This window comes from Penicillium subrubescens (genome assembly GCF_028828155.1).
Source record: "Penicillium subrubescens strain IBT 31985 chromosome Unknown utg000005l_segment0_segment0, whole genome shotgun sequence".
Lineage (NCBI taxonomy): Eukaryota > Fungi > Ascomycota > Eurotiomycetes > Eurotiales > Aspergillaceae > Penicillium > Penicillium subrubescens.
This window is the reverse complement of record NW_026643155.1, coordinates 3,517,314-3,537,843: the sequence shown is the minus strand read 5'-3', so window position 1 is coordinate 3,537,843 and position 20,530 is coordinate 3,517,314. Positions and strand designations below refer to the sequence as shown.

The following is a 20,530-nucleotide window of genomic DNA, read 5'->3' as shown; positions in this document are numbered from 1 at the left end:
GTACTATCTAGAAGAATGGGAAGGGAGCCTTGCCTATTGGCTTCTAAAAACATTCTAACTATGGAATTCTATTTTTTGCTTATTGTGTGAGGATTTATGCACGATCCAATGCTCAAAAATAGATGATTCCCAAAAGATAAAACTCATTAATCTACCAGGTAAGTACCCTCTAAAATAATCATAGAATGCCAACGGTAAGAAGACAATATGGTTGGCCACCAGGCAGAGAAGCCTGCCGTTGAAGTCCAATCTCTCGCTGGGGCCGACAAGGAATAATTACATATACTGGACACACGGCCATGGCATAGCCACCAACTAAGACCGGCCCGCTCTATTTTGATATCCTTGTCAATACTGCATATCATTATCTCCGTGCCATGCTCCGACAAAGCTTAGCGCGAGATATTTAGTTGGCAGCCTTTCCAAATCCACTATCATCGCACAGCCTTCCACTCACCGATAATTATTCCTGTTAGGACTAGACTAAGCCACTTTTGGATGGGAGGCCTCATGACTGCCCCAGGCCACCCTCGGGCAACAGGTGGCCCAGGTTCCCGCGTGACATCGGGCTTTCGCTTGTAGTTTGTATGTTTGATTCAGGAATTGGATGAATGCCTTACTGAGGCAATATCCCGAGAGTGCCTTCTTGAAAATCTGGTCGGCCAAGACTGAACTTGATAATGATTCAAGACGGCATTATTCTTCCAGATCTGTTCGACATGGATCACAGAGCGTAGAAATGATGACTTGTGAGAATATGTTCCAAGAAAATCTCACGGGGGCCCATCCTAGTATTCAGATCGAAGAAAATACTCTAGGTCATATAGAATATCGCTCTCATATCATACAAACTGATACCAACGCAGCGGCGATGATGTATCTCGGGCTGAGAAATGTGAAATACGGTTCTTTCACTTGAGCCCAAGCAAAAGACTGCCTTCGAGAATCTGTATACCATCTCGGTTCCCGTTTGCTAGCTGATAAGTAGGTAATATACCGGGAGTCGTTTAATCGAGGTGGGTTCACTATGGAAATCTTATATTCTTGCTTTGTGCGAAAGTCTATTTCTTCACTACACGCCTAGGCTTAGGAAATTCGGAATCTGTCATACAGCCAGCAAAGTAGCGGCAAATGTGTTGCCCATCAGGCGAAGGACCACAAGACGATTCATAAGGCTGGCTTCGAGGGAGATCTTAAATTAACACAACCCGTCAAATTCCGCGTAAAAACTCTCTAATACTTGATTTTCAGGGAAAACGACTTGCCAGCATCAAGTTGGGCCTATTAGACAGAGTGACCTTGTGTCTTTACTTACCGTGATAGGAGTCTATAATTATCGATCGATGGAGTCGTACTGGAGATTTTGAGGCGATACTTAGAATAGGCCTGCCTTTTTAGCGTTCTACTCCTCATTCTTGTAAGGCCTCCCAGGTCCAGACAAGCATTGGATAGTGGGTACCGCCAGGGGCCAAGCATGAAGGACCAAATTACTACCAATTGTTGCCCTTTCCAGTCTAGGACTGTCCGATTGACTATAGATGTCCAGCTTCAGACCCAATTCTGGAGTTCTTAATAGATCCTTCTCACTGGAAGGGTTGAGACCTGGCCATTGGCGCGATAGTAGAGAGACAGATGGGGTCCAAATATATGTGATATTGTTTGGACGCCTCAAATGAGGGAGCTTCCTGCATCCAAATAATGACGATATGCACAGTTTGACCTTCGACCCCCTAGCGGAATCCATTTATCGTCCAGAATGGTTTCCAAATGACAATTTCTTCTGGCTAACTCCCATGATGACCACCAGCCTGACTTTAAAAGTGAAAAAAGGCTTCTGGATGCGGTGAAGGCCATTGGTGGAACAGTCAGAGATACCGACTCCGTCCACACGCAGTTTTGAGTTGAATCATGACGAATTTCCTGAGGGGCTAGGTGTCACGAAATATGTTTGATGCTTGATGCTGATGCCTGGTTCCTATGGCATCAATCTACTATTTAGATGGCTCTCTCGCCATTCTGATATTCCCTTCTTTTCTTCCCTTATGCTTAGTTATCTCGGTCGAATGCTTTTATGTTGATTGATCAGCATCACTCTCGTGCTTGAGCGTAACACCAGGGGAGTCGACCAATGCAGTTGATAGGGAAACTGGAGTTCTAGGCGACTACAAGCACTAATTATCACGTCGCATAGGTAGAGGACGTTCTCTGAACAGCTCAAGTTTCGCGAAATTTCAAGTAAAAAATATCGCTCGGAGGAAAAGCACTGCTTTTGAAATCCTCGGTGGCTATTAGGCTACTGGCACAGTGTTTACTCGAACGATTAGGAACGAACTTGGGATCCATACTATCTTCAGGAAGCACTACTTTTATTTTCTTGATCCTAGAGGTCTATACACAAGTTATAAAATACGCATGGACCATCTCAGAATGTCCCGACCCACAAAAGCTCAGCTTCGCGGATACGCGGATCCGCGGACCAGATCAACTTAGAACCCTACAAACCTCCCTTGAAGCTTCCACTCCCTTCTGAACTAACCTTGACCCTCCAGTCAATTGATTTCTGGATTTCCACCTTTTAGCAAACCACATTCATCCTCAGCATGCCTCCCAAACACATCGCCATCGTCACCAGCAGCACGCGCTCCCCACGTCTCAACCCGACCATCACGCAATACGTCTATGACGTCCTAACTAACGACCCAACTCTTCCAACGCAAAAACCATCCCAAACCTCCCCAGAAACCATCGATACCGATCCCCGCCACATAACCTTCACAATCCTCGATCTAGCCAAACAATCCCTCCCCCTCTACGACGAATCTGTCATCCCTGCCAGCCTGCCCGCTGATGACCCAACACCACACTACACAAAGCCCCACACACGCGCCTGGTCCGCCGTCGTCCGCGACTTTGACGCCTTCATCTTCGTCACGCCCCAGTATAACTGGAGTATCCCCGCCAGCCTGAAGAACGCGCTGGACTATCTGTTCCATGAGTGGAAGGGCAAGCCGGCGGGGATCGTATCGTATGGGTCGCGGGGTGGTGGGAAGGCGGCGGATCACTTGCGAAGTATTTTGACCGGATTGAGAATGAGAGTTGTTGGAACAGCGCCTGGTTTGTCTGTGAGGCATACGGGTTTACCGGTTGGGGCATTGTCGGAGGATGAGGTCAAGGTTGAGTTGGATGGGAGAGATGTGGAAGGATGGAGGGAGGCTGGGATAGAGGGGATGATGAGGAATTTGGGGATGGAATTGGTCTGTGAGTTAGATAAGGAATAGGTAGTATATTGAGCATCATCAGTGGCCTTTAATGAATTAACAAAACTAAGTGGCGCACTACCACTAGACCGACTTGCAATCTAGTCTTCTTGTCGTATAGTAGGGGTCACCTATCCGAATTTCTCGCGAAAGAGGAAGGGAACGAGTCATAGACGTCGAATTTGTGCCCCCTCCTATTCGGCAACAGAAGATAAGTCCGGTTAAGCTCCCTGCCCGGCAATTGGAAGCTCATCGCAAGTGGTGGCGTTGTACCGAAATATTACTAGCTAGAACCTATATACCGCCACAATAAACGATCCGCCTCCGCATCACATAAATTCTAAGATTGCGTTTGCCCGCCGTCGCTAAAAACTACCAGCCCTTAGTGCACCTTCACCAAGCCTAATGCACCCCGCAATCATGAACTGAGATACCGACTTATGCTATGATTATGTATTTTCTAGCGCTATACCCGAGGTGTATGTTTAGGTTGGAATCAGGCTCGCTACCCTCCGAAGAACCCCTAAGACTGAACACATCTATACTGATTGCTATCCATCTCAATTCTTTGTAGATCGAGAAGCTATAGTCCTTTAGGCTTGATATGGGGTTCCTATCCTGGGCTCTTACATCGAGCATACTAAAATGGAGTACTCGTTCATGTGTATCGCCAGAATTGGCTAATCTTCTCTTGAATAAACACTTATCGTTCCATTAGAATGCTTCCTTATTGCTATATATACGGCTTATATCTGTGCAAAACATGTCTACCCTTCTACGTGCGCTATTCCGGGTAGAAAGGTCTGTTAATATAATCAATCGTACGAGAACAAGACGCCAAAATTGTTCTGTTATAATGGATACAATGGTATGGCGAGGATTAATACTGGTAATGGGATTCTTATCAACCCGAAAATTCACCTGCTCGATCTCGCGTCTGATTTGCCAACCGTTGATCTTCACCCCATATCAACTATCGCTTTTGCCGATAAAGACTCGAAATATGGGGTTTTCAATGCCATGCGAATAGTTTCAAATCTGTAGAAAATCCAATCTGTAATTTGAACTGGCAGTCAACACTTGATATCCTTTTTCTTCTCTGATCATTAGCTGACCAGGCTTCTACCCTCAGCGATCAGCTTTTATACCGAACTCATCCCGAGGCCAAAATGCGCCTCAACATCTGGGTTCCTCCGCTAATACTAGCCTTCTCTATACCAATTGCCTCCGGCTTCTCACCGCGACAGTTACCAAACGAGCCCACTGGAGTGAAAACCATTAAAACAGCAAACAATGTTACTATCCGCTACAAGGAGCCCGGGAAGGAAGGTGTCTGCGAAACGACCCCGGGTGTCAAATCTTATGCAGGATATGTTGATCTTGATTCTTGTCAAGATGGGCATGAGGATTAGTGTGAATACCTAGTCGGTTGTTTTCTGCTCCCCTGGCCACCAGTTCTGGCTCCACCATCCTAGGCCTAGCATATACAGTTTGTTCTCCTGGCTTCTATGGCCTATCTGAGGCCTATCCGAGGCCAATGTCTCCTAAATAGTATCGGAATTGATCAGTTATGATTAGTCAAAGAACTTAGTACCAAAGGAGAGACGGGAAGTGTGGTAAGAGTCGATTGTTTGTATCATTATATGTTCAGATTAAGCCTAATTGCATCAAGTATATACTTTTAATTGAATCCCCATCCACCAATCCTTGGAAGCCAGGATCTCAATCCGACCCCAAAATATCCTCCCTCGTAATCCCACTCCGCTCACACATAGCCCTGAAAATTCCATCCTCCCTATCCCAAAGCTTAACAGGAGAATCCATCTCCGCAATCCGTCCCTGATCCATGACACAAATGCGATCATAATGAATAATCGTCCGCAACCGATGCGCAATACACAAAAGCGTCTTCCCCTCAAAGCCCTGCGCCATCGTATGCTGAATCTTCTGATCAGTCTCAAAGTCAACGGACGAGGTAGCTTCGTCGCAGACGATGATGCGGGCGTCGCGGACAAGGGCACGCGCGAGGGCCATGAGTTGTCGCTGACCGAGGGAGAAGTTGAGGCCTTCTTCGTCGACGGCGGATTCGAGGGTTAGGCGGTTTATTGGGCGGGGTTTGGAGTCGCTCCCTGTGAGGGGGGTTGTGGTGCCGGTTCCTGGGATGGTTTCGGGGTCGGTGGTGGTGGGTTCGTCACCGATGAGATAGGCTTTGCGGAGGGCGGACCATAGTTCTAAATCGGTGTGTTCGTTGAAGGGGTCGAGGTTGGAGCGGATGGTGCCCTTGAAGAGAGCTGGGTCTTGAGGGATAATGGCTAGTCGAGAACGGAGGTCATGCAGACCGACGGTGGAGATGTCAATGCCATCGATGTGGATGGAACCGCCGGATAATTCGGTGAGACGGAACAATGCAGACATGATACTGGATTTGCCGGCGCCAGTGCGTCCAACAATACCAATGCGCTCGCCTCCGCGGACGTCCATGGTCAGACCCTTGAGAACGAGGGGCAGACCATCGCGATACCGCATCTGCGTGTTATCGAACACAATGTGACCCTTCTCAGGCCAGCTGGCATCCACCTCGACCCGGTGCAGGGGTGCTTCCTCCTCAAGCTCAGTTCCGTAATAATGAACGCGCTCCGTTGCGTTCATGTTGTTTTCCACCTCGGCGAGTTGGCGAACGGTGAATTGCAGCATCTGTGCGATGGCTAGAATGTAAGACAGAACCAAACCGGAGATACTAGGCGAGACGTTGAATCGAGAGGTAACGACCAAGACACCAGTCACGAACACAAGGGCTGTAGAGACGGCATCGAGTCGCACACTAAGCCAGCGTTGATTGGAGAAAGTGAGGAAATAGGCGCCATTCATGGTGTCAATGGAAGTCCGAATGCTGTTTCGGAACTGGTTCTCGACGCCGTAGGCGCGAATGCACGCTGTACCGGTGATGGCTTCGCCGAATTTAGCGTAGACGATCGATCGCAGGACTGCTTCATGGCGCTTCATCTCGCGAGCGGAGGCGCGATAGTAGTTGGAAGCAAGCAGGAACAGGATGAACAGGGGGACAAGAGCGATGACGAACTGGAGATAGTCAGTACTGGAAAAAAGAAAACCGGAAAGGAGGATCACTCACGTAGTAGAAAAAGACAATAATCAATACCATGACCGAGATAATCATAGTCATTGTCAAAGCATAGATACGCATCGCGTCCGAGAGTTCATTGTCCATGACCTGAATATCCTTGGAGAAACGATTGGTGATTCGGCCCAGAGGAGTCGTGTCGAAGAATGACATGGGTGCACGCAGCACACGAGTCATCGCGCGCTGAAGCATGGTGCGACTAGCGTTCGTTCCACAAGTCGTCATGTACGTCGAGAAGACGAACATCAGCAGGACAACACTGCCACCGAGTCCGGCATAGACACCGATATATTGGCCGGTCGACAGACCCGGGTACTTGTTAGATGTCCAGTAAGACAGCCACAGACTTGTCCAGATGTTGGCGACGTTGGCAAGACCGAGAAGGATAAACACCACAAGGGCGTTGAAGTAGCTACCCGATGCACGGATATACGCCTTCCACACACTCCATCCGACGGATGCGGTGGCCTTCTCTTCTTGCTGCATCAGAGCAGCAGCAGCAGGCTTACCAGGTGTGATTTTCTTAGGTGCAGCCTTCTCGTTTGACTCATCGACAATCTCGTCAGCAACTTCAGCCTCTTCCTCTTTCGAGTCTTCCTGTCCAGAGGTAGACATGAGTCGCTTGAAAAGTTCATTATCACGCATCAAATTCTCAAAGGTATCAACAGCCTGGATCCGGCCCTCTTCCATAACAACAATACGATCGCAACGGCTGAGCACATGGAGCTGATGGGTAGCCAGAATTCTGCAGCGGTCCTTGAGAAGACCACAAATCGCCTTGTCCATGATATGACGTCCGACGTGGGCGTCTACAGCCGACAACGGATCATCCATGAGCACAAGCTCTGCGTTGAAATAGATGGCACGAGCGATATTCAGACGTTGCTTCTGACCACCAGACACGGTGATACCACGCTCTCCAATCTCAGTCGAGTCGCCATTGGGAAGAATCTCCAAGTCTGGAGCGAGAGCGCAGGCGTCGATGACTTGTTCGTACCAGGATTCGTCGTATTCCTTTCCAAAGAGAATGTTGTTGCGCACTGTGGCGTTCTGGATCCAGGCATACTGCGGGCAGAAAGATCGTGTCGTACTCATGCGAACCGTTCCATCAGTCACGCGCATATCACCAGCCAGTGCAGAGAGCAGAGAACTCTTGCCACAGCCAACGGTTCCAATTACTGCAAGCAGCTCGTTTCGTCCTACCTCCAATGTGACATTTTTGAGCTTGAATGGCTCCAGCGGAACTGCCTCTGTGTGTTCCTTTTCGTCGGGGGAGGTAAGGCCAGTAGGTTCGGGGTGTTTCCCTTGTTTCTTCTGGTCTTTCTCCCCTTCCTTCTCGTCAGTGGGCAAACGCTCCCAGGTGAATGAGGCGTTTTCAATCTCGATAGCATTCGACATGGTCTCATCCTTTTCGATATCTTCCTTCTGCTCTTCAGCCAAGAGGAACTCCTGGATCCGATTGAGAGCAGTCCAGGCATCTGTGACTTGTCCAATGACGAGGGGCATCATGTTAAGCGGCATACGCAGGGAGTTGAACAGAGCAAGCGACGAGAAAATTGGAGCAGGGTTCAAGTCGTGCTTCGACAAAGCATAGGTGATAAAGGCGAGCATCGAGGCGAAAATCGGGATCGACATGGATACGCACAGGATACCATTTCGAACAGCCAGTAGTGTCTGGATAGAACGAATCTCGCGTTTCCGAATCTCCTTCAAACGACCGAGGAAGCTGCTTTCCCAACCGAAGAATTTGACAAATCGAACTGCTTGCAGAATCTCTTGCGTGAGAGACACACGCTGGTCGGTGATCTTGTTGATGTTTCGACGTCTCTTGATCAGGAATCGCACGGCGAAGGTCAAGAACGGCATACCAAACACAAGCAGAGCATATCCGGAGAGACAACTGTAGCCAATGTTGACAATCAGTAGAACCAGGGTCACGATTATCGTAATCGGAGCAGACCAGATCATGTGGAACATGCCCATAGCAAGGTTAATACGATCCACGTCAATACTCATCAACGCGATGATGCGACCATTGTTCCATCCGCGACCATCGCCGGCAATACCACCCGGGGAAGTTGCCGCACCCTTTGGATTCGGGCCCTTCTCCTTGCCATCCTGTTTCATCAATGCTTCCTTCGTAGCCTCCAGAGCCTTGACTTCTTCCTCAGTCGCCTGTCCACCTGCCTTGGCACGACCAGACAACTTCATCGCCTTATTGAAGACATGGGAAATCAGCACAGCACGAATCTGTCCACCGACCATTTGACCGCGATAAAGGAACTGATTCGTGCATAAACTCTGCAGGCCCTGCATGCAGGTAATCCCAACGACGAAGCCCATACCCCGCCCGATATGTGGCTCGGGGAGACCGCTATGCTGGGCGGCATAGGCCTCCGTCGCATAAGCAATCAAGTATCGGGTCAAGTAAGGTGCAAATACCAGCAACAGACAACTGAAAAACTGGCAGACAGCACCGAGAAGAAACTCAAAGCGGAAAGTGTCGTACAAAGCCCAGAGAAGAGCACGCTCTGTTCCCCGCGCGATGCGATTTTCCAATGCAGCGTCCAGTCGATCTGAAAGCACATCGACAGTCCGCTTGGGATTAACGGTCCAAATATCCTGCAAATCGAGTGGTCGCAAATATCCGACCTGCATAGTATATCTCATTAGCAATCTAGATGACGCCCCCAATTTGCCGAGTACACCTCGGCTATCTCCGAGATAGAATACATACCCTCATCAACGGCGACATCCATTGAAAGGTAATAGCACTCAAAAACGAGGCCCCATGTTCCCTTGAAGGCGTCCGCTCCTCCGGTACAGGCGGCGGTGTCTGCCACCGCAAGGGATTCAGTCGCTGATGCCATTTCTTCTTTTGCGTGGGGGGCTGCAGAATCATGTCCGGGGCCTTGGCTTCGTCCCCAGATGCCGATCTAGAACTATCGGCCGCCTGGAGCTTTTCGTCGCCCACGACTACTGCCTGTGGCAGAGGATCGGGCGGCACAGACATGCCGACTGAAGCGCAGAACGGTTGGAGGGGGAGACTCCAAAATGAACAGCGAGTGAGTTGACAGAAAAGAAAGGAAAGAGAGCAAAATGGAGAAGAAACCGGTCTCGATGCAATTATGAATCAAATGGAATTAATGGACTTAAGCCATGACCGAGCAAGACCAGAACCATGCGAAATGTGGGGCGATCGGGAGCGGGACAAGAGCCGATGAAAACGGAATATTTTGATGCTTGAAGCTTGGTATGAGGTGATGAGTAGAAATTGACTTAGAAAAGAGTAAATAAAAGTAGCATACGTAACAGCAGTAAGATTCAAAAGTGAGTCATGGAGTTTTCATCAAATAATTCTTCCTCCGTACAGCATGAACTCGAAATGAACCCGTGGGAAATGAACCGTTTGCTCTGTCCTCCTTCTCCGCTGGGCGGATCCAACCCCATGTGTCATGTATTTAATCTACTCCGTATTAATGCTCGTATCGGCAAATTCTTACGGAGCTCGGCATCGCCTATCTAGCCCTATGAGGTACCAGCGGTCATTACCATAGTACGGAGTACAGTAATCTTCATAATTTTCTACCAGTCAAGCTTCCAGCTAAATATCGGTGAAAACCAGACCAACAGCCGGACTCCGATGACCAGCGTCATGCACAGATCACAAAGCATCGCTCTCGTAGCGAATACGCATTCGCTCTCGCGTTCGCTTAGCATAAACATGTGGTCTGCAGCCAATAGATAAGCTCCGTTGGGTACTTTACTACTTAGTTCCCCAACGGAGCGTCGGCAGTCGGACTTGATAAGCGCCGATTCCGTGGATCCATCGCAGATTAGTAATCTATACACCTAATTGGAATGGATAGCCCGAGTTCCCTTGAGGCTCCATACCGTATCTTCCGGTGGCATTTCCCCGAATTCCCCGTTCCCCCACTATCCCGAGGTGGGGTATACTACTCCGCTGGTAGACAGAGGATTACTCCTGATACCTAGCGAATCAAACAATTCTTATAGGCATAGATGGTGGCCGGGGAGGAAAAGACCCTCGGCGGAAGACTATCTCCGCCATACTCGGAGCGGAGCTAATGCCTAGAGTAGTAGATTCGTTCGGACAATTGAAGAGGGTCTCAGCCTTGTATGCATGGACATGCATGGCTTCATGTACTGGACGGACTGCCGAAATGTGTTATCGCCAATACGTGGCAAATCAATTCATGGTCTATGCAGGCGTAAGCTGCAGCTAGTAGTAGTAGCTATGGTATACAGTTCAATCTGTAAGCAATGCCGGTTTTGATCCGTTCCATCGTCAAGTCGTGGGACGACACCAATGCCATCCAGAAATACATCTATCATCCAGTCCAGTCCCACCCGGCACTGGAGATGCCTCGGGTATGGGATACGCTGACGCATCTTGCTCTTGCCCCGGTGGAGGCAATTAGAATGCGTAACGGTTGCTCCCGAGAAGTCGTGGGTCGAAGCCCTTCGGTGGACCGGTGGTCCAGTACGTGATTCCCCCCAAGTGGATCTAGTTCTCGATGCCAATCTTGACGTTCTTCTCCGATGGGGGGATCACCTGGTCCTCAACCTTGCCCTTCAGAGTGGGGAGCTCGTTCACGGCCTCGTTGATGATGGCCAGGGCCTTTGCAATCTCCTCCTCGGTGATGACCAAGGGTGGAGCCAGGCGGATGATGTTCTGGTGAGTAGGCTTGGCCTGTGAGGGATTCTTCGTTAGCTTGTCCCCACAGCGAAGCTTTTAAATCATAAGGATAGGGTCGAGCACGTACCAGCAAACCCTTTGTCTTCATCAACATGCACAGATCCCAGGCGCTGTGACCATTGGTCTTGGTCTCATCAATGACAATGGCATTAAGCAGACCCTTGCCACGAACGGTCTCAATCAGAGGGCTCTTCAGATCCTCCAGGCCCTTCCGGAAGAGCTGGCCGAGCTTCTCAGCACGCTCGACCATCTGCTCCTCCTGCACAACCTCCAAAGCACGGATGGCGACGGCACAACCCAATGGGTTACCGCCGTAGGTGGAACCGTGGGTACCGGGCTCGATCGTGAGCATGACGTCCTTGCGGCCGAGCACACACGAGACGGGGTACATACCGCCCGAGATGGCCTTGCCCAGCAGGACCAGGTCGGGCTTGATTCCGCTCCACTCGTGGCACAACAGCTTGCCCGTGCGGGCGATACCAGTCTGGATCTCATCACAGATCAGGAGTACATTGTGCTTGTCGCACAGAGCGCGGGCCTCCTGCAGGTAATCCTCGTCAGGAACGACAATACCAGCCTCACCCTGAATAGGCTCAACCAGGAAGGCGGCCAGGTTAGGGCCTGCCGCCTCAAAGGCCTCACGCAGAGCAGCCTTGTCATTGTAGGTGATGGGCTTCTCGGTGCCGGGGATGGTGCACCCGATACCGGGGAGGTAGGGTCCGTAGTTCTCACGGGACTCCGGGTCAGAGGACAGCGAGATGGCGGCGAACTAATGCAAGGGGCCGTCATGGTCAGCCACCGGGTTCACAGGGGGTTGGAGCAGGGATGTAGAGCCACCCCAAGAAACCAGATGTGAGGAGCTAACTTACAGTACGACCGTGGAAGTTGTTCTCAGCGCTCAGGACAACCGCCTTGTTCTCTGGGATACCCTTGACCTTGTATCCCCACTTACGAGCGATCTTGATACCCGTCTCGACCGCCTCAGCACCCGTGTTCATGGGCAGGACCATGTCGAAGCCGAAGTAGCGGGTCACGAACTCCGCAAAGCGGGGGAAGACGTCATTGTAGAATGCGCGCGAGCTCAGGGTCACCCGCGAAGCCTGGTCCACCAGTGCAGCCACGAGCTTGGGGTGGCAGTGACCCTGATTCACGGCAGAGTACGCAGAGAGGAAGTCGAGATAGTGACGTCCCTCGGGGTCCCAGACGGAGGTACCCTGAGCGCGGGCAAAGACCACGGGCAAAGGGTGATAGTTGTGAGCCGCATAGTGGTGCTCGGCCTGAATGGCCTCCTCACTTGAGGCAGCGTGATAGCGGGAAACAGAACCGTTGGTCCCGTGGGTAGCCATGGTGGGAATTGGGAAGTGCGGGGGAACTTGAAAGTTGGAGAAGTTGAAGGTACAGAGATAAGAGTGAGGAGAGGGCGAAAGATAAGGGTGAAAAGGAGGGATACTCAAGAATTGATCAAGAGTTAGAAGAGTTAGAAGAGTTCTTGAGAAAAGAAGAATGAAAGGAGAAAAAAAAAGAAAGAAAGACGTTCTCCTTCTCGAATTATGTACTAATTGTCAGGTGAAAGACCCGTGGAAAGCGGGCGTGGCGTATAGATCCGCCGCTATGCCGTTAAGTGCAAGTGATTTCTCCTAAGTGCAGGTTGTCGCGAGCCTCCAATTCCCTTGACATCCACTGTCCCCTATACGCAGGATTACACGAGTTTGTCCTAATTTTTACTCTCCTTGTCTCCAGAACAACTCGCAAGTCTCCAATCGCGACTCTGCACTCACCGGCCCGGCCGACGGATGCTATTAGGTGTCGTTTTATTCGCTGGTCGTCAACTCGTTGCCTCGTGTCACACTCCCTTGCTCCTGGTTCAAGGTTGATGTCATGCTCCACGCCCCGCGGCATCCACCTCAGGGCCATCTAAGCTCAGGCCAGTGATAGCACAGCGATTAGGATTCTTATTCGCTTCGACCTGGCGACACCATGTCGCCCTCCATGGCCTCTTCCCCGCGTCGTATCGCGTCGCAACCGCCACCATCCCCGGCGACTAACATCTTCCTCTTCCTTGTCGCATTTCGCCTCCTCAATGCGCTCGCCGTCCGCACCTTCTTTCAACCCGATGAATTCTTCCAGTCGTTGGAGCCAGCATGGCAGATTGCCTTTGGCAAGGGCCAGGGTGCCTGGGTGACCTGGGTATGTTGGTATTGCAGTTCGCAGAGGACAATCGTGGAATTAATCGCTAATCGCGTTGATGTCTGGATTTCAACAGGAATGGCACCACCAACTCCGATCCTCCTTGCACCCGTTATTCTTCGCCGCCGTCTACAAAGTTGTAAACTTCCTTGCGACTGCCCTACATCTCTCTTCCGCGACACGCGCCGAACTCCTGATCGCCGGACCGAAGACCGCGCAGGCCGTGATCGCGGCGATCGGCGACTTTTATACCTGGAAACTAGCTACGCGCGTTTACGGGAAGGATTCTCGTGGCGCATGGACAACGGTATGTGGTTTCGCAGCGTGATACTGCTAGTCTGGACATTTGCGCGTGGTGGAAGACATTGGCTGATGGGGTACAGTTAATCGTCACAGTCCTCAATCCTTGGCAGTGGTTCTGCTCAACAAGGACCCTGTCAAATTGCGTTGAAACCTCGGTGACGATTGTCGCATTGGACCTGTGGCCATGGCAGTGGTCAGCAGGTGCCTCGCCCGACAACAACCGTCGAAACAATGCTGGCAGTGAGAAGGGGGCCGCCGAGGGTCAAAGACTGTTGTCTAGGTATGGCCCAATTCACCAAACACCACGAAAACAGCCACTGACGCACATCACGCATAGCCTTCGGCAATGCTTGTCCTTAGCAGCTCTCGCTTGTATTCTCCGCCCGACCAACATCCTGATCTGGGCGACGTTGGCCACCGTCGCTTGGCTTCGGACCAGCTGGAGCCAGCGCAAGGTGCTCGTCCGGGAGGTCCTTCTCTGCGGGTCAGTTAAACTCTTGAGTGATCCTTACCTTGTGCAATCGGCTGATATTCCGTTCCATAGGCTAGCAGTCCTTGCTGTGTCGGCCGTCGCAGATCGTCTATTCTACGGATTCTGGACATTCCCTCCTCTTCGCTTCCTATACTTCAACATTGCACAGTCTCTTGCGGTATTCTACGGCCGGAATGATTGGCACTACTACGCATCACAGGGATATCCGCTCCTACTCACCACTTTACTTCCTTTTGCGCTGGTCGGTCTCTACCGCACCTTGAAGACCCGAACCTCGTCTGCTGCCGATAAATTGCAGACAGAGATTCGAGTGCAGTTGGCGATCGTGTGTCTGCTCATGCCGTTCGTCCTGTCTCTGATCTCCCATAAAGAAGTGCGCTTCATTTACCCGCTACTACCATCGCTGCACATTCTTGCTGCGCCGCCCCTTGTACAGTTCTTCTATCCCGCGGTATACTCGCGGTCATCAAGTGCCTATACCCCGCAAAGACTGGCCCTCATCTTCCTTGTCCTGGCCAACCTTGTCATTGGCCTATACACCACACTCTACCACGCATCTGGAGTTGTGAATGTCCTTACATACCTACGCCATCAACATGAGGCCCACGGTTCATCTGCCGAATCTTCTTTAGACTTGCAGACCAAGCCCGGAATCACGGCTGGATTCTTGATGCCCTGTCACAGCACCCCGTGGCGCTCGCACCTGGTATACCCCACCATCGACGCATGGGCACTCTCCTGCGAGCCACCAATCGATCGCACCACGGCCGAAAAAGTCGTCTACCGCGACGAAGCAGATCAATTCTACGATGATCCATCCCAGTTCCTCCGCGACAACATGAAAGGCGGCCTCCGCTATCTCCCCTCCCGACCCAGCTACGCCGCTGGCATCCGGTCTCCCTCCGACACAGGCAAGCATACCTGGACACACGAGTGGCCCGACTACCTGATCTTCTTCGAGCAACTAGAGCCCACATTGCACACCCTGCTCCGCGCTTCTTCATACGCAGAGTGCTGGCGCACCTACAACACCGCATGGCACGATGACTGGCGCCGACGCGGCGACGTCGTCGTCTGGTGTCTCGACCCCTCCGAACAAGACGCATGGCGCGCCGAGAAACATCAACGCGCGCAGGAGCACCGCGACCGGCAATTCGAGCGAATCGTCGAGGTATTCCAAAAAGACGTGCGCCGGCAGCAGAAGCAAGGCTGGAAAGCTCTAATTTCATCTCGGTCTCCATTCTCATTCTCATTCCCTTCCTCGTTCCCTTGGTCCTCGCGATCCCGAGTATCGACATTCGCCTCATGGCGCCGCTCAGTGCAGTCATACTTTTCTCCTCGCCGTTCATGGCGGGACTCAATACAATCTATCCTCGCGCCTCGGCCTGCGAGTGTCTGGCCGTGGAATCGACGGACCCAGTCGCTGTGGGAGAGGTTTTGGGCTCCGACGCCGAGTATCTGGGATTGGATTCCTTTCTCGATGCCTGAGTGGTTGAGTGGCTCGTCTAAATATGATGCTGAGGACCGTGAATTGTGGAATTGAGAATCTATTGACTATCTACCTGCTATTCCAGTGAGTTTCGTTGATATCTGGAGAATTTATCTAATCTCTTTCTTTCTTTCTTTTGGGAGCAACAAAATGTGTATATAGTGCTTGTCCCTAACTCGGCTGTACTACATAATAGGTTCGGTTGGAATTTCGTTGAACAGAGGCGTTGAACAGCTCGCTATTTTGAAAAGTAATAGAACCCAATCTCAAATAATCAGGTTCAATCTGATCAAACTCGTTGCCAAAACCAAGAAAATATGTACCATTGATCCGCTAATTGGAGACAAAAGAAAGAAGAAACAATCTTGTACAGAAGAAAACCAGAAAGGTGAAAAAGAATGTAGCCCCAAAAATGAAAGGAAAGTAGTCAATAGACACAAATACAAAGGAACCAGCAGGTCGGACCAGACAAAATCTCAAGATGCACCTTGCAATGCACATATACAACACATCTCATCGATCCATCTATATCCATGTCATTAGGGTAATAGTCCGTTATCCACATCCATATCGACTTTTGAAATCAAAAAAGAAAAGAAATCAACCGGTAAATGGTGATTGCAGAAATAGCATAGCAGAATCCAAATCCAAATCCAGGTTTCTCATTTTCGTCAATTAAAGGCAGAAAAGATGTTTAAACAAGCTTAACCGTAGCGCGCACTCAGACTAGCGAATGCATCGGGACTATGGCGCCCGCTTTGCAGACCGTTGATATCCACGCTCGGCTGACTTATGTGCGTTCTCGGTTGAAAAGCGACGGTGACAGGTGGTGGACCGGAAAAGGGCGAGGTTTTCATGCCATTTGCTGGCATGGCACCGTTGGTACCCATTCCAATGCCCAGACCCGAGGATGGAGGGAAAGCTGTGACGCCTGCTTGCGCTGCCAGGCCTGAGCCGACCGTTGCAGCGCCGAAGGGATTGCGGGATGCCATGGCCGGACCGTTCGCGCTGGGTTGCGGGGTCTGGATGTTCGAGCCAGGTTGGGTCATGGGTGTGGAGTTGAGGGAGTTTGTGAGAGGGGGGGCTGGGCTGGTTCCTGCGCCAGGCTGAAACTGGTATTGGGATTGTTCGGGGATGGAGGGGATGGTGGAGGGGGCTTGGTTGAGGCTGTATAATGAGAGAATGCTGGTTTTGTCCATGCGGGCTGTGTGCTGGGGCATCAGCTGCTGTGGTTGTTGAGGCTGGAGCTGATTGGGATAACCTCCAGCACTCTGTTGTCCCATTGACTGCTGGAAAGGGTTATAGGATCCTTGGGCAGTAGCCTGGGGCTGCGCCTGGGGCTGGAATTGCTGAGGTTGCTGTAGTTGCAACTGTTGCGGCTGCGTTTGGAAAGAAGGCACCTGGCCGAAGGGAGAAGTACCAAAAGGAGAGGTGCCGAAGGGCGAAGTCGAGGAAATTGCTGGCATGGTGTTTGCATGCTGCGGTTGTCGAGGGACGGTCATCGATTGCACAGATGCAGTGTTCTGCTGGGCCTGAGGCTGCAGGTAGGGGTTTTGCGTTTGCGGCGTAGCGTTGAAGAAGGGATTGTTCTGCGGCGCGCTGGGGTGAGGGAAAGATTGAGCGCCCATGCCGCCCTGCGGCTGAGCTGTTGGTTGGAAGAAAGGATTGTAGTTGTTGTCCATGGGCTGCGGTGACGAGACATAGCCATTCTGGAAGGTCGAAGTGGCTGGAGGAGTAATTGGCTGCTGATAGGTTGCCTGCGGCATCAAGCCTGTCTGGGCTGGATATCCACCGGTCGAGTGCGGGAAGAGCGGTTGAGAGACCTGGAGGTTTTGGAACGACGCCTCCAAATTCTGCGCCGATTGTGGTGTCTGTGTCTGGGCTGGTCGGTCAAATGGATTGTAAGACGGGTTTTGCAGCTGCTGCGTCGCAGTAGGCATGTCGAATGGATTCGGTGACGGCGCCGACTTGGGAGCCACCGAAGCACCAGCCTTCGTTGCAGTGTTGGTCGCTGGAACGGGAGTCTTGGCCCTTGAAACCGGTTTATTGCCTTCTCCCAATCGCACCAACGTCTCAATTGACTTGTCCAGGTTCTCGTTCAGTCCGCGCAGAACCATTTCGTTTCGCCGATCGTTGTTGAATCCCATATCCCGCAGAGCGGCCATTTTAGCCTCGAACGAGTCAGTTGTCACGTCGGCGACTGGCGCACCGAGGCCGGTAGTCTGACGAGGCGGTGGGGACCAGGATCGCTGATCATATGTTGGCGAGTTCGATCCCTTGGACTTGGTTCCGAATCGGCGCAGGTTGGAGGTCGAGGAAGCTGATCGAAGACCGAATCCGAAGAATTTGCCCGATTTGGGAGGCAGCGGTGGCGGCGAGCCTTCGGGAGAGTAATCATCGCGATGAGAATCGTCGTAGCTCCTCTGCCGTTCCCGTTCCCGCCTTTCTTCCCTGCGGTCTTCCCTACGTTCATGACTTCTGGTATAACTTTCATCTTCGCGACTCGGGGGCTTCGGCTTGCCGTCTTCCAACGATCGGTACTGGTATTTCTGCCGGATGAATCGTTCCATGCAAGAATCGGCCTCATCGATATCGGTAGGGACAGGTGGTTTGATGTTTTTGGGGGTTAAAGATCTTGTTCATGAGCAGATTGCCGTGCGATTTCATATTCTAGATCACCGCGCCAGACGAGTCAGTCCGAGAGTTTCACCTCACGAGACAAGGCAATTGAACTCACATCAACCTGTTCCGACGACCAACTGTCCATTGACAAGGACTTGACCTTGGAAATGTGTGTTCCCAGTTTGCGGTGGATTGTGGCGCACCGCATACACAGGAAGATACCCATCTATTCGAGACACACGATCAGTTTGATAGATTCGAATGTCGGGGATACGGAAATAATAGAGAGACGCATACATTCCAGCTTGCCCATCCTATAATTGACCGAGACATGAATTAGTTCGGACATTCCATGAACAGAGAGCACCAAATGTTGAAGGGGGGTAACAAACCTGGGGTCAGGGCATCGCAATCGGCACAACGGTCATTACCGGGAACTGTCCGGATCAGGTCGGCGAGGGCTTTCTCATTGCGCAGCTGCTGGCGCTTGCTAATGCCACTTGGCATGATGAGGGAGTGAAAGGAATGGACACAATGCAACGATTGCGGAGCGATTGGGAATAATAATCGTAATAGGGGGTAGGAAGAGGAGAAGAAGTTCTAAGGTAGGCGGAGAAGAACCAGGGACCAGGGACCAGGGACCAACCAGACCGAGACCGAGACCGCTGAGACCGGAGAATCTGCGAGGGGTACACCAAAACTGGTTTACAGTAGTACTACTGGTGTACCAAACTTCAGAGTTGCACCCCCAGAAATTCCGATTTGGGCTGCTGGACTTAAGAGATCTTCTGGCCTTTCTGATGCTACGCGTGGCCATTGCACTTATCATCAACCCCCTTACGAGGCTAGGATGCAATTTCCAGCTCCACCAACGGCCGTCTGACAAGACTTGGCTAGGGCCATTGGTGCCTTTTCTAGGGTGTTTCTAGAAGAACCATGCGATTATTCCAGTGTCCAGACTCTTTAGGAATCAACAGCACTGGGTCCAGCCCCCTAGCCAGATAGGAATTTGCAATAGCACCCGTTGGGTAACTATCTGCATCTTGAGCAGTATCTTCTTCTAAAGCAATAACCATAAGCGATAGATATGCCATACATCTACAAAATACAGAGCCTTATATCAACCAGCCAAAAGTGGTTGATATGAAATGTTCGAGCATCAGATGACTCGCATCCACCACCGCAAACAGGAAGCTCCAAAGAGAGCTCCCTTATGCCGTCGAGGAGTCACAAGCACTCAAGAGGGGTTCATCTGGTACGCCAATATGACCTGCCATCCTATGGCGGAGAATTGGAGGTTGATTATGCGTTCGAGGTAAAAAGTGTAAAGAGAAAAAAGAAAAGAGAAAGTGCTGAATTCCGAAATTTTCCCCCAAATAGAGACTGTCACGTGACTCGGAGCGGACAGAAGTGGGCGTTAGTCACGTGAGGTGCGGGCGCTATTTTGTCAATTTTCTTCAGTTTCAATTTCTCTTCTTTCCTCTTCTCTAACCCTTCACACAGTCAATCAGAGCAAGGGCCTCGATCCTATAATGTGAGGATCGTGGCTCTCTTCTCTATTGAGCTGGTGTATACTACACTACAACCTTACAGCATAGCAGAATGCTTCGAACCCCACATAACCCGCGTGGTGCCTCCTGATGGTACTTGACGCTTCATGGGTGATTTTTATCGTTCGTTCGTGGGAGAACAAAACCAAACAGCTTTTAGCAGGGCTGCGTCTACTCCACCCTGGTGCTCGCCTCTTAATCGAGCAGCAGGACTTTTTTACGACGAACATTCCAGTGTAGTAGTTAGAATGCAATTGAATTTGAATTTATCATGATCGTTCTGTTTCGTCGTAGACGTTTCTCAAATTTATCCCTTTCAAGCACCCTGCGAATGGAGCAGAGTCCGTCCAAGCCAGATACTTTTTTACGTACCTGGAAGGACACTTGCACAACTTCATGTACTACCAACTTCCATTCATGAGGACACCCCTTATCAGATGAGATTTGGTCAAATCAAAGCTTGCTGACCATGCGTGGTCCTGGCAATGCTGGCGTCATCCGAGCTGTCCAAGACGTACCATATTAGATTTAGCAGCCATTAGGACTTGATACACAATCCACGACATGGTAATTGTAGAAATATCATAGGAAATGAATGTGCTACCAGGAGTTTCTTTTCTCGTTTTATTTGCAAGCACAGTCCATTTCTACCGTATTATTTGCAGAGGCAGGGATACGCACAGGATCTATTGGTCGCTGACACCGAGTCAGTCCCTGCAAGCTCCAATAGTCCAGCAAGAGATGGTTATCTTACAGCATCTCACATATAA

At 50.9% G+C, this 20,530-nt stretch overlaps 7 protein-coding genes across 7 annotated transcripts; 3 read left to right on the top strand and 4 right to left on the bottom strand.

Moving 5' to 3' along the window:
• Positions 1-2,600: 2,600 nt before the first annotated feature.
• N7473_007783 (NADPH-dependent FMN reductase) lies at positions 2,601-3,278 on the top strand (the record flags this gene model as incomplete). The annotated part of the gene is made up of 1 exon (XM_057153723.1): positions 2,601-3,278. One exon carries the CDS (start codon positions 2,601-2,603, stop codon positions 3,276-3,278), a length of 678 nt encoding a protein of 225 aa, XP_057008061.1.
• A 1,148-nt stretch (positions 3,279-4,426) lies between these two features.
• On the top strand, positions 4,427-4,669 carry N7473_007782 (uncharacterized protein; the record flags this gene model as incomplete). The annotated part of the gene is made up of 1 exon (XM_057153722.1): positions 4,427-4,669. One exon carries the CDS (start codon positions 4,427-4,429, stop codon positions 4,667-4,669), a length of 243 nt encoding a protein of 80 aa, XP_057008060.1.
• A 310-nt stretch (positions 4,670-4,979) lies between these two features.
• On the bottom strand, positions 4,980-9,409 carry N7473_007781 (ATP-binding cassette transporter YOR1; the record flags this gene model as incomplete). Its single annotated transcript, XM_057153721.1, has 3 exons — positions 4,980-6,335; positions 6,388-9,048; positions 9,134-9,409. 3 exons carry the CDS (start codon positions 9,407-9,409, stop codon positions 4,980-4,982), a joined length of 4,293 nt encoding a protein of 1,430 aa, XP_057008059.1.
• A 1,165-nt stretch (positions 9,410-10,574) lies between these two features.
• car2 (ornithine-oxo-acid transaminase) lies at positions 10,575-12,602 on the bottom strand. The gene is made up of 3 exons (XM_057153720.1): positions 11,986-12,602; positions 11,184-11,885; positions 10,575-11,110 (listed from the first exon to the last, which is right to left on the bottom strand). The coding sequence occupies exons 1-3, from the start codon at positions 12,460-12,462 to the stop codon at positions 10,925-10,927; spliced, it is 1,365 nt and encodes a 454-aa protein (XP_057008058.1). The 5' UTR covers positions 12,463-12,602; the 3' UTR covers positions 10,575-10,924.
• A 491-nt stretch (positions 12,603-13,093) lies between these two features.
• On the top strand, positions 13,094-15,642 carry gpi10 (putative glycosylphosphatidylinositol-alpha 1,2 mannosyltransferase; the record flags this gene model as incomplete). Its single annotated transcript, XM_057153719.1, has 5 exons — positions 13,094-13,303; positions 13,380-13,610; positions 13,687-13,886; positions 13,944-14,090; positions 14,151-15,642. 5 exons carry the CDS (start codon positions 13,094-13,096, stop codon positions 15,640-15,642), a joined length of 2,280 nt encoding a protein of 759 aa, XP_057008057.1.
• Positions 15,643-16,292: 650 nt separating this feature from the next.
• On the bottom strand, positions 16,293-18,158 carry N7473_007778 (uncharacterized protein; the record flags this gene model as incomplete). Its single annotated transcript, XM_057153718.1, has 1 exon — positions 16,293-18,158. One exon carries the CDS (start codon positions 18,156-18,158, stop codon positions 16,293-16,295), a length of 1,866 nt encoding a protein of 621 aa, XP_057008056.1.
• A 13-nt stretch (positions 18,159-18,171) lies between these two features.
• On the bottom strand, positions 18,172-18,717 carry N7473_007777 (ADP-ribosylation factor GTPase-activating protein; the record flags this gene model as incomplete). The annotated part of the gene is made up of 4 exons (XM_057153717.1): positions 18,172-18,258; positions 18,326-18,436; positions 18,508-18,524; positions 18,603-18,717. 4 exons carry the CDS (start codon positions 18,715-18,717, stop codon positions 18,172-18,174), a joined length of 330 nt encoding a protein of 109 aa, XP_057008055.1.
• Between the last annotated feature and the right edge of the window lie 1,813 nt (positions 18,718-20,530).